At 40.5% G+C, this 12158-nt stretch overlaps 1 protein-coding gene across 8 annotated transcripts in view; it reads left to right on the plus strand.

Moving 5' to 3' along the window:
- TBCE (tubulin folding cofactor E) overlaps positions 1 to 12158 on the plus strand; it is a 51265-nt gene that overhangs the window by 26393 nt on the left and 12714 nt on the right. For 2 of the 8 annotated variants that reach the window (XR_012632891.1, XM_074896761.1), the window contains exons 1-5: positions 517 to 1108; positions 3030 to 3114; positions 9205 to 9397; positions 10490 to 10574; positions 11243 to 11342. Coding sequence is in view for 7 of the 8 variants with exons in the window: in XM_074896761.1 (XP_074752862.1) it covers positions 1009 to 1108; positions 3030 to 3114; positions 9205 to 9397; positions 10490 to 10574; positions 11243 to 11342 (563 nt within the window). In the remaining variant the exon portion in view is untranslated. The other 6 variants (XM_074896763.1, XM_074896762.1, XM_074896765.1 and 3 more) reach the window with 6 other exon arrangements.

A 12158-nucleotide genomic window follows, 5' to 3' on the forward strand; every position in this document is an offset into this window, starting at 1 on the left:
AGCCCACCGCAAATCTGTGGCTACTCCCAGGCTGGCCGAGGCCCCAAGGCCCGCGCACGGGGCCCTGCCAGCCCTCGACCCCGGCGCTCCGCCCTGGGCGGGCGAATCTCCCTCAGCGGCGGCCGGTAGCGGCCGGGACACGGCCTCCCTGCCCCCCGCGCAGCCCCTCCTCCCAGCGCCGCCGGGCTCGCCCCATCCGAGCGCCCTCCTCTCGCCCCACGGCATGTCGGGAGATGTAGTCCAGGGGCGGCAGGGCCCCGCGGCGCGGGCGCCGCGACGCACTGCATTACCCAGAAAGCTCTGCGGCAAAGACGCCCCACGGCCATCGCCCGTGAAGGCGGTGACTTGAGCGGGGTCGAAGGCGGGGGTAGGCCAATAGCGGCTAAGCTAGGGCGGCACTAGGGGTCTTGAGGCCAATGAGAGCGCGCGGATAGGCCGGAGGGCGGGGTGATAGCTGTCAGTCCGCGCAGGACGGAAGAGAGGAGGTTGGTGCGGGCCGTCCGTCTGCAGGCGAGGAGGGGGGGAGCCGGCGGGAACCGGCGGGTGGGCCCGGCTCAGCTCGGCCCGCGGCTGCTCCGCCCACCCGGTGCGGAGCTGCCCTCCGGCTGCTTCGCCCCCGGCCGAGAGGCGGTGCCTTACTTTAACGCCCGCCCGAGCCTTGCGCAATATCGGTCTCCCGCGGGGCGGGGGGCGGCTGCCCCGGCGTCTCTCAGGCAGTGCCGTGGCGGCGTGGGCCCGCCGCGATCCCCGCCGCTGTGCGGCTTGAAGGCGCCCCCGCAGGAGGCTGCTCCGTAACGGGGGCCGCTCCCGAGGCAGCGGCAGCGCTGGGAGCGTGTGAGAGCTGCTGGGAGGGCAGACCTGGCCCTCAGGAGGCCGGCGTGCTGCTAGGCAGCGAAAAAAGCACCCCGAGCAGGTAGGGGGATGGTGGAAGCGGTGACTTGAGTGTGTTAAGGGTATTACTTCTGTCTCTGCAGGTCTGCGAGTAGCTCAGGCGTCAGTATTCCCAGGATGACTGCCTGGGTGCCTTCTGATGCGCTGGGGCGCAGAATCCTGTGTGGCACGGAAAGTGCAACTGTGCGCTACGTTGGTAGTGTTCCTCCTACAGCAGGTAAACATCGCAATAGTAAATAACCTTTACATTTAACAGTGGTTTTCAAAATTCTACTTACGTTCTTCTTAATTTTTTTTTTTTTAAAAAAAGGTCAGGTAGAATGTGACAATCTGCAGATTGTTTTTATCGTTGTTCTTGGATGAATATGGCAGTTTATAATCTAGAGAAATTTTGGAGGTTTTTTAGAAGTCAGAGTTATCAAAGGAGTTTACACTCTTCACACAAGTACTTTTGGCTGAAATCGGTTACATTTTTTCTTAAAGGAGGAAGATCCTGTAAGTATCCACAAAAGGATGCCTTCCCTTTTCCATTAGTTTTCATGATCAGTGTTCCTTAATATCTGTTTACTGGCATTGTGTGAAAAGGAGAGAGACAGGCAGCAGCAGCAGATAAAGGGACCAGGCTATTCTTTGATAACATAATCAGATTTGTGGGGACAAATAAGACTCAACGCAGCTTGATGAAAGATCCAACTAGTCTGATTGTGAGAGCGCTATATGTCATATTTGAAAAGTTGTGGTGACAGGGTGGGGAGACTGCTGATACTTGGAAGGAGAGTAGCCTTGCATACAGCTCTAGAAGACGCACGGAGGATAACCAGGGAACTGTAGACTCATCAACCTCATTTCAGTTCCTGGAAAGATCACGTAGCATGGTCCCTTGGAGTCCATTTCCAAGCCTATGAAGGGCAAGATGGTAGCTGGGAGTACTTGATACTTGTACAGAAGAACAAGTTGCGCTTGGCAAACCTTATTACCTTCTGGGATGATATGACTGAGAATGTGAGCAAAGGGGGAATGGGGGATGTAACATTCCTTAACTTTAATAGGTCTTTTAACAGTGTCTCTATAAAGAAGCTTATTTGGAAGCTGGAGAAGTACAAGCCAGATGAATGGACTGTGAAGTGGGTTGAAAGTCTGCAGGTCTGTCAAGTAGAAAAGTGACTTGATATCTGGTAATGCACTAGTACTACAGAAATAGGTGCTGCTGTTTAAGATATTCGTTAGTGTCTCAGATAATGTGCAGTATTCACCCTTAACTGGCTGATGTGACAAAAGGTAGAATTGCAATCCAGAGTAAGCTTTATAAATTTTAGATTTGGGCCTGAGGGATTCGAGAAGGATAAATTTCTGCATGTAGTGTGAAATAAACCCATGTATCAGTGTAGACAGGGAAGCACTAGCAACCCACAGGGTCTGTTGTAAAGGGCTTGGGAGTTGAGGTGGATACTGTCATGAATGTGAGCCAACAGTGAGCTCTTGTCACAAGCAAGATATGTTTTATACTGGGTTACCTTAGAATGATGAACATGGCCAACAGATCAAAGGAAGCTGTTATCCCCCTCTGAGGGCAGGGGTTCTTGATAAGGTTGATCTTGGAATACTGTATCTGATTCAGGACTGTCCCAATTCAAGAGGGATGTGGATAAACTCGAGAGGATTCAGTGGAGGGCTGCCAAGGTGGTCAAGGGCACAGACCATGTAAGTGTGTTGTGAAGAGAGGTTAAGGGATCTGGGTTTCGTTACTGTGGTGAATAGGAGTTTAAGTGCCTGCAGCTGTTTGACAGATGGTTATGAAGATGACAGAGCCACATTCTTCTTATTAGTGTTAGTTTATGTAATAGGGGACAACACCCACCAGTTGTGGCTGGAAAGGTTCAAATTAGACAGCAGGAAAACCTTTTTTTCTACAGAAGTAATGCAGCACAGGAATAGGATGTCCAGATATATTAGAATCTTTCTCTCCTTGGAGATTTTCAAGATCTGGCTAGATAAAGATTTACCTGGCTTTAGTGCTGGTGATAATCTCCTGCTTTGAGAGAGAAGGTTAGGCTAGATGACTTCAGAAGTTCCTTCCAACCATGATTTCTATGGCTGTGATGCCATAAATTTGAAAATGTGTCTACCATATTTTTCAGGAATTTGGCTTGGCGTGGAATGGGATGATCCTCAGAGAGGAAAGCATGATGGTACCTATGAAGGAACACAGTATTTTAAGTGCAGGTGAGTCGATTCCCAGTGTTGGCATGTCATGTGACAAGATGGTCATGTGAAAATGGCCCTTGGCAATTTTTATGGGAAACCCTTTTTGCTATCAGGATTTATTAATCCAGTTATGGGGATTAGAATATGGTAAATACTTAGAAAATGCAAGGCATGTTTTGAGAGGTATGTAATAAAATGCAACTTTTGGATGTTACTAATATTACCTGTAGTAGGTTTAGACCTTCTACCTTTGTAAGGAAATCAGTGTATCCTACTTACCTTCCTTAGGTAATTCTGAAGTGAAATACTGGTCCATATTAAGTGTCTCAAATATAGTTTGAATTTGGGCTTAAGATGACTTGCATGTATCTTGTTAAGGGAAAATACCAAGTTCCTGATAATGATTTGGATTATATTTGTATCACTGAGGAATTTCTAAGTATGTTTGCTTGCATTTAATACATGCAAAACACAGTGTAGCTGTTCTTTCTTAAAGTATACACATGCATTACATTTAAGCTTGAAGACTGTAGCATGTTTGAAATTGGAGACTACAGTACTCTAGGGTTGATGCTAACGGCAGCAAGCTGTTGATTTCCATGTCAGAGAACACTGCAGCAGCTAAAAGTTTGTGAGTTAAAATGAGCGGATAAATTTACAGAAGAAAAGTCATCAATGGCTCTTAAATACTAAAGGCTGCTAGCTCAGTAAGTTCCTGACCCTTGAAGTGGTGAAGGATGAGAGAATATTCTGTGGCTATATTATTAGAATACTTGACCTGTTGTCATACTTTTCCCAACCATTTTCTACTGGCAGCTTTTGGAGAAAGGATGTGGTGTTACATGGATGTTTGTTTTGACCACTGGATCACAGCCAGTCTTACATTAATGAGGTGAAACGGAGAGATTTCTAGGTCTTTTTCCACCTCCTACTTTCCAAGGCTGGTAATAACTATAAAAGGGCGGTTCGATTACAGTTTGTTCCTAGCAGTTCAAGTGTTCATTCAAGTGAAATGAATCTAATATAAATCAAATCGTGTGACATTGAGCACTCAGAATTAATAGAAGGCTTTTGAAAGTACGAAAAAAAGTGACACACCACAAAAATAAATTAAAACTTGTCTGTGGTATTCCTTTTGGATGTGTTTTTGCTTTAATTTGTTGGAAAATGTAAGAAGACTTTTCTCTGAAATTAGTTCCTCATGTTAATTATCTTGAAAAAAGCCGTCAATAAGAGGATAAGCAAATAATCTTTTTTTTTTTTTTCAACTTACATGGAAATGAATGTCATAAGAATAGCTGGATGAAGTCAGTCCAGAGATTTGTCTTGCTTAGTTTCCTGCCTCTAACATTGGTTAATAGCAGATGACTGGAGAAGCGTGAAAGAACAAGAAAAGTACATAGTGGCAGTTTTCCAGAATCTCACTAGCTTTGGCTAGTCGTGGTTCAAAGATTTTTCCAGAGCCAGAGGTAGTGTATTTGTACATGTACTTTGTTTTGTTCTCAATGGATGATTCAACAGGAAAAATTTGTTAGGAGAATTTCCTCTAAGAGAATAATTGAAGGCGTGTAGTAACAGTGCATGCATTTGCTAGCCTTTGAGCATGTGTTTTCATCTTGTGAAAATCATGATAATTTCCATTTTCATAAGTAGAGGCTTGTTACTTTATCCTAATTGAATAGGAGTATGGTACGGAAGTGACTTAGAACTGTTGCTGTAAAATGTTGCAGAGAAGAAAAAAAAAAAAAGTTTAACATTATTATTTCTGCATTGTGGGGAAAGCAGGTCTAATTTTGTATCTGTCAAAAGGCCTTCTGGAAACAAATGGAGTTTCCTGAGGTAGCAAAGGAGGCTGCTGTGTTTATATTGAGATCTGACAGCAGTTCAGGGCTTGTTAAAGAATATTTATTTAGTTATTTATCTGTTAAATAATCCAAAATTAAAAAGTAGCTATTTTGAAATCCTTTCTGTGAATACAATTTTTTACCTGTAGCCAAGCAGGCATAAGCAGGGAAGGGATAGATTATGTTCAGTAATGCAAATCTGGTTTGACTTTCACAGCAAACCAGGGAAATGGAGGGAAGTATAGTAAATCTTGTTTCTGTAATGTTTTGAGCCTGGCAGAACTTCAGTTCTTTCTCAGATCTTTGTAGCCTTTTTTCCGCCTTTTTGTTGTTAAGTTTTCTTCTGGTGGGAACTGATTTTTCAATACATGTGTAGTCCTGAAATGCCAGGTTATCCTGGCAAAGACATTACATGTTTTCAGTTTTTCCTTTTTCAGTGAGTTTTATAAGCTGTGTATGGACAGGTTTTAAAATCTACAGACAGCAGTTGTTACCAATCAGGTGTTACTGTTTGCATGAAATTTATGTTCCTGCCCAAAAGAAGATCTGTTTATATTAAATTAGACTCTCCTTCAAGAATGACAAGTTTCACCTCCAAGGGTGTCTACTTAAAGCACAAACAAACTCTTCAAATACATGAAGATGTCAGTATCATTTTAGTGTCTACAAGGAAAAAGCGACTGCCATTTAGCAAGGGGAGAGAATGCATTCCCAAGATTCCTTTTAGTCTCAGAAGGTCCTGGTTAGGAAGTTTGGATTGTTTCACTGTATCACTGTACCCATCAGAGACTTCTGCTCTCCGATGTCAGTAGAACAGTGTTGAAACAAAACTGTTGTCCCTAACTGCTATTCAAACGTGTCCTGTGTACCACAGAACCTTAAGATAGCATCTGGAACTGCAGATGTCTATCTTTCTTTCCTTGTTTTGTGAAAGCTCAGGCTCAGCCTTCGTGTCTGTTTGACTAAGGTAAACTTGCAAGAACTTCAAGTACTTGCTGATGCTTGCAAAGCCTCTGCGGTGCAGTCAGGAATTTGATACACCATAGCAGATTAGTGTTAGATGTCACTTACAAGCATTGTTTGATGTCACAGCTGCCAAAGGCTGGTCTAAGACTTGAAGTGTTTTGTATACTGCAGTGTGTAGATTCCTCTAAAAGAAGTCTGGTCTGTTGAGCACCTTCCCTAAAGAAAACTGTTCAGAGCCTGTCTAGAAAACGTGTGTGTGGATTCAACTGACTGTATTTTATGACACCTTATGAGCTTTGTAGTACATGTGCCCCAGTCATGATAATAATTGCCTTCAGATAATCATTGCAAACAACCCGTACTGGGCAAAGAAGCCCTTCCATCCATCTTTACTATCTAGGCTGATAAAGCTGTCATCTCTCTCCTTGGCTCAGAAACTTGCTTCTGCAGTCAGACAGCTCAGGTTTGTAACTGTTGGCAGAATATAGTTTATGCATTATTCTTCAGGTACTGAGAAGTGTATGTGTGTGATATTTCTCTAGCATATGAAGAACCATCATGTACCTGTAATGATGAGCAGTACCACCACTTTGTTTTACATCAGCAAAGAAGAATGATGCCAGATTTCACCTTTATTCAGGGAAGTGGCTAATCAGTGGAAGCTGATAGATAATCTAAATTCTAGTTAATATCTTTCAAGGGCCCTGGGCAGTTATTGCTTCAGGCTACTGATTTATGAATAGGAAGCGTCCTACAAACTGACTTCTGAGATTGGGGTCAACCTCTCTATTTTAAGTCAGTTAAAGTGTCTGTGTTAAGTAGAGCCAGCTGTTTATCAGAGTCCCACTTGGGAATATGTCAGATTTTCTGTTTAAGGAGATTGAGGCATATCTTCTACCACTTCATTTCTGCACGTTGTCCTGGCTGCATGACATTTTACACACATGGGAGCAAAATCCTTGTTATCACTTCTGAATGTTCAGCTTAAGTCAGGTTGATCAGTAGTCTGCAGGTTCTTCCACCTCATGATATGCATGCTGGATGACTCTTTGGATTAGGATTTACCTGTTTACTTCCCAATTGTGGAGACCGATTGCTAATGGGTATGCTTTTTCATGAGTCCAGGTGCTGTACATTAGTTGTTTGATACGTAAATATAGTTTGTGCAGTTCATATTCCCTAGTGTGAAAGCTAATACAGGCAGTGTGTTTTAGGGAAAATGAGTTACAGGTAAGTGACCTATCTCCTTGAACACACATTTTGCCTGAAAATAGGTTCCTATTGCAGTCTCTTTTTCTGTCCTTCTCTGTGACAGTTCTTGAAAAAGTAGATCAAACTAATAGAATGGAATTGAAAAAGAAACTTAGGCTGTGGAATGGAATTGAGTATACATTAGTAAGGTAGCATGCATAGTACTTGGAAGTGATAGGAGCAGGAGAGAGAAACCCTATGATCTTGCTATGATCAAAACAAAAAATAGGAAGCGTCTTGAGAGAGAAATGCACCATACTTCTCTTGTAGCTTCAGATGGTAAGGGGCAAGGTAGCTCATTTCCTTTGCATTTTTTCCTTCTGCGAAGACAATGAGGAAGGAGATGCCAATAGAAATGATGACCTGAGAGGAGAGAAGATGTCAGAATAAACATACAGCAGGGCCTAGGGTAAATTATAGATAGACAAGAGTACAAGTTTTCTTTCCAGAGCCCCAAGTAGAATACTGCACTGGCTGCCATGTAGAAAGCTGTTTGACTTAAATACAGAAGTGATGTATTTCACAGGTAAAAGATGTTATAGTTAAGATGGTGAAAATGTCGTTTACTGTTTTTAAGAAGTGGTGTTAAGAAAGAGTCACATAGTTTTTACATTTGAGGAAGTTTAACATTTCAACTAGCCAAATGTTTGAAAGCTATAAAGAACTTCAAAGGAATGGAACAAAAGACTTAAGGGTAGTTACTAGATTAAAAATGTAGAGAATTGAAAATGCTTGTCAAACATGGAAGTACACACTGGATTTACATTCTCTAAGATTATACCTTTCTGCTTGTATTGTAATCATTGCTTGCTACAAAACTAGACTGAAAATATTTTTAAAGTAAATAGTATCTAGTTTCTACCCAGATCCTTCTTTAGGATATGAGAGTACTTAAATAAGTGTAGAAATGTTAATGAATAAAACTGGCACAGGCAATTTCCAGTACTGATTTTTTAAAATAAAAATGTGAATATATTCCATCTACTTGTAATAGGTCCATAGGATTCAGGGTCTCTCGTTACTGTTTTTCTGAGAGAATTTTGAACTCTCTAGTGTTGGTGGTTCATATTATGGTTTGCTAATTAGCCACTTGACGTTTACATGCTGTTTTGAAAAGAGGAGTTTTCTTTACATAAGTGATTTCTTCCTCCTGGGTACTTTCCAACCAAAGTCTTCTCAGCTGGAAGGCAGGCAGGTAATCGTAACTACCAATTTTCTTCCTACTGTTTTCTGGCTGATCCTCCTATCAGATCCTCCATCTGCTCTGAGATACCATTCCCACAACTTGTCTCTGCCAGATCTTCCTAGATACTGTTTCCTTGCTAACTTTGATAGAAATTGTCAAAGCAAAGTTTTTTCACGGCTCAAGAAAAACTAAGAGATTTCATAGGACTGTGGAATATACATTAGCTGGATAATTCTGCTGAATATTCAGTTTCAACATTGTTACTGAGTTAGTATCAGAATTTTTTAAAGTTTGAGTTTGTATAAGAGTTCCAAGTGGTACAATTTGGATCTTGTGTCATTTGTGTGGATGGAAGGACAAGGCTGCATTCTCTTAAAATTAGAAGTTAATTACTCAAGTCAAATATAATGAGGCAATGCCTATTCTGAGTATTCCTATGGGTCTTAGGCTGTGGTAAGACACCAGATGCATTTGTTGTGTGGTTTAGGTAACTTTATGTCTATCTATAGGTAGAAACTTAATTTTATGGAAAAACTGAGTTCAGAATGAGTTTGGAAATGACAGAGCAGTTATTTCTAATAATGGCACTGACACTGTAATTTTGATTTGTAAGTACATTTGGAAATCTGGTGCTTCAGTTCTCACGGCATCTCACAATGTGAGCTTGTTGGGTCAAATACCACAAAAGATACTTTGCAAGTCTTATCTGGTCTCACTGAGGGGAAACAGGGATGTCTAACCCATAGGATTGCCTTTTGACTGCTTTAGTTCCCAGTATTTAAAAAAAATAATAACTTCTGAGACTAGCCATTCTTATGATGACTTTTCATATTTCACCTTATTCTGGCTGCTCTGTTCTAGGCATCCTAGAGGAGGATCATTTATCCGGCCAAACAAGGCAAATTTTGGAGTAGATTTTCTTACTGCAGTAAAGGATCGGTACGGGTTGAAAGATGAAGATGATGTTCAACATGGGACAGAGAATACATTAGTATTTGGAAAGAAGACTGTGGAATTTGTTGGCATGGATTCTATTGCAGAACAACAAAGGCAAGTGTAATATAAGAGAATCTTAAGATACGCTCTTAGCGATTGATTAGTTGAGTAATAGTTCAGCTGCAAGGAAAGGAAGCTTTCTGCCTTGCATATAATATTGTCGTATCTCTAAAAGTAAACCAAGCTGTGCTGTGCTGGAAAAAAAACAAGAAATCTTCCTATTGTGGATTCATAATTTACCTCTTACAGATAGGAACTGGGATTATGTCATGCTCACAATCCTCATTGTGATTTCACAGAGTAGGAGGTGATGATATTTGGGGAGGAATGAGTGAGATAAATTAGCATGATATTGGCAATCGGTCTATACATGCATGGTCCGTTTAAAATAAATGTATTTTAATATTTTCTTAATATTGGACAGCATTATTTCATCTTTGTTTACTCTTATCAGTAATGACTTTGTAACTGAGAGAGGGAAGGCAGAAGGTCACTGTACTTCTAGTGAAGAAGTCTTTTAGTCAGCTCATGTCACGTTCATTTATCTGGAAGGGTGAGAAAGGAAGTAACTTAATGATGTGTAGAAGATTACAGTTTTAATGACTTCCAGCAGTAGAGAGGTATCAGTTCAGTTCAGTAGGTGGCAGTCTCCTTCTGAGCTGATATTCCACAACTATTCTCCCTTTGTCTCTCAGGACATACAAAGCATTGAAAAATACTTATTTTTCATCTTTTTTGATAAGTAATACAAAGAATGCTCAAATAACTTGTAATATGTTTTGCAAGAGGTTCTAAGAAACCTGTTTAACTTGGAACCTCTAATTAAATTTGAATTTATATAGCTATGTTTTGTCTGTCTTACCATTTCTTTTCAGTTGGATGAGGGTTGGCTGGTTTTTTTTGGGGGGGTGGGGGTTGTGGTTCAACCAGACCTATTTTGTAATAGCAATGTAAAGGCAAAAAAAATTGAGGAGATAGGTCTGGTTTTGGGTAAGAAAGGCACTGCAATGTAGCAATCCGCACATTGCTAATTCTGAAGGAGACAGTATGTATTAAAATGATATTATTTAGTTGTAACAACCAGGTATTTGTATAATGTACCTACTTCTGTTTGAAAATTACTTAACAATTTTCTTTCTCATTCAGCCAGCTGAACCGACTTGTAGATATCTCAGTGCGTGAGTGTGCAGTGAGCCATGCTGGTCAGAAAGAGGAAATCAGCAGAACGTGTGCTAGTATCCTTTTCTGCTATCTTGCATGATACCACAAATAAAGTACATATTTTAGTGTACATATCAATGAATGATATTTGTATCCTTTTACTAAGAAAAAATGCTTAAAATTGCACTTTATGTTTAGAAGCTTAATGCAATGTTTACAGAGTTGAAAAGTAGATGCCTACAATTTTTGAGAGGGAATGTGACTTGTGGATAAAAATAGAAACATCGTAGATTGCTACTGCCACTACAGTTTTGAAAGGCTCCAGCAATGGGATTTTTAAAAAATTTAACTCCCCATAAAAATACAGCTGATATGTTCTGTAGGCACCAGAGGTCTCCAGTATATAATAAATAATGTATTTGATACATTGCATGTTGTAGTGATGTTACAGAAATACAAATCAGGTATTACTTGCTCATTTGTAAGGACTGGTAAGAGTTCCTGTCAATACAGAAATTAATCCATTTTAGGATTTGTAGAGTTAAGCTCTTTTATAAAACTATAAGCCATTTCCATACCACAAATCAAAGTAAAATTTGCTGTAACTTAGTAGTAGTATCTCTTAGCCCAGACAAGTGTAATCTGGTTTTGTTTATTTGATTCAAAAACAAACTCTTGTTCTAATTTCTGGGAAAGGAAATTCAGATTTGAGAAGTTTGTTTTTCTTAATGTAAAATTTCAGATATCAGGCATATAAATCTATCAAGAAATCTGATATCATCTTGGGAGACGGTAACAGCTATTGCTTCTCAAATTCAAAATCTGGAAACACTTAATATCAGGTATAATATTAATATTTGGGTTTCTGTTCGTTTGTGGTAGGCCCAAAAAAGAGGCGGCTTTTTTAGATATGGGGTCAGCTTTCTAAAGGTAACTAAGTGAATGTTTCAATACTTATTTTAATGTGAGCTAAGGTTTTTTTTAATACTTTTTTTTTTTTAAATCTAGTCCTGAAACAATTCGTGTGTGTGCTATATTTTTCAGACAATCCTTTTCAAGGAAAGGCTAGAACCCTAAGAGTTTAGAATCTCTGTAAAACTAAATTCTGGAGAAGTGCTTGGAACAGACGGATGTTGACTGGAGTTTTATAAAATTAGAAAAATCAGTTGTCTGAAAAATAGAATACAGATTTCAGCCATTAAACTTTTACAGGAATTAAGGCATTTGTCAATGTGTTCTACGTAACAGACTCTTTAGCAGTTAAACTGAAGGTAAAAAAAATTACTCAGAGTACATTCTAGAAATGAGGAAACAGGGAAGATAGAAACTTAGGTTTACAGCATCTTAAGATGCCCTTATACACTTCTGTGACACCTAAGACAATTAATACTCTTGATTTTTAAAGCTTAGTTTGCCCCAAGGCAGAACTGATTTGATGTGTGTATGCATTCACATTACACGTGTGCAGTGGATCTGGTTTGCAACAAGGAGACCAGCTTCACAGCAGACACAGCCAGGTTTGCTGTGTGTGTGTGCAGCGGGTCAGACACTGGATACTTGTGCGTGGGGTCTGCACGGCACTGGCAGGGTGTGGGGACTCTGCTGGCAGATGGACCCCTCAGAAGAAGCCAAGACCTTTTAGTGGCACTGCTGCAGGA

The sequence above is a fragment of the Athene noctua genome, chromosome 1 (assembly GCF_965140245.1).
Source record: "Athene noctua chromosome 1, bAthNoc1.hap1.1, whole genome shotgun sequence".
NCBI classification, from domain to species: Eukaryota; Metazoa; Chordata; class Aves; order Strigiformes; family Strigidae; genus Athene; species Athene noctua.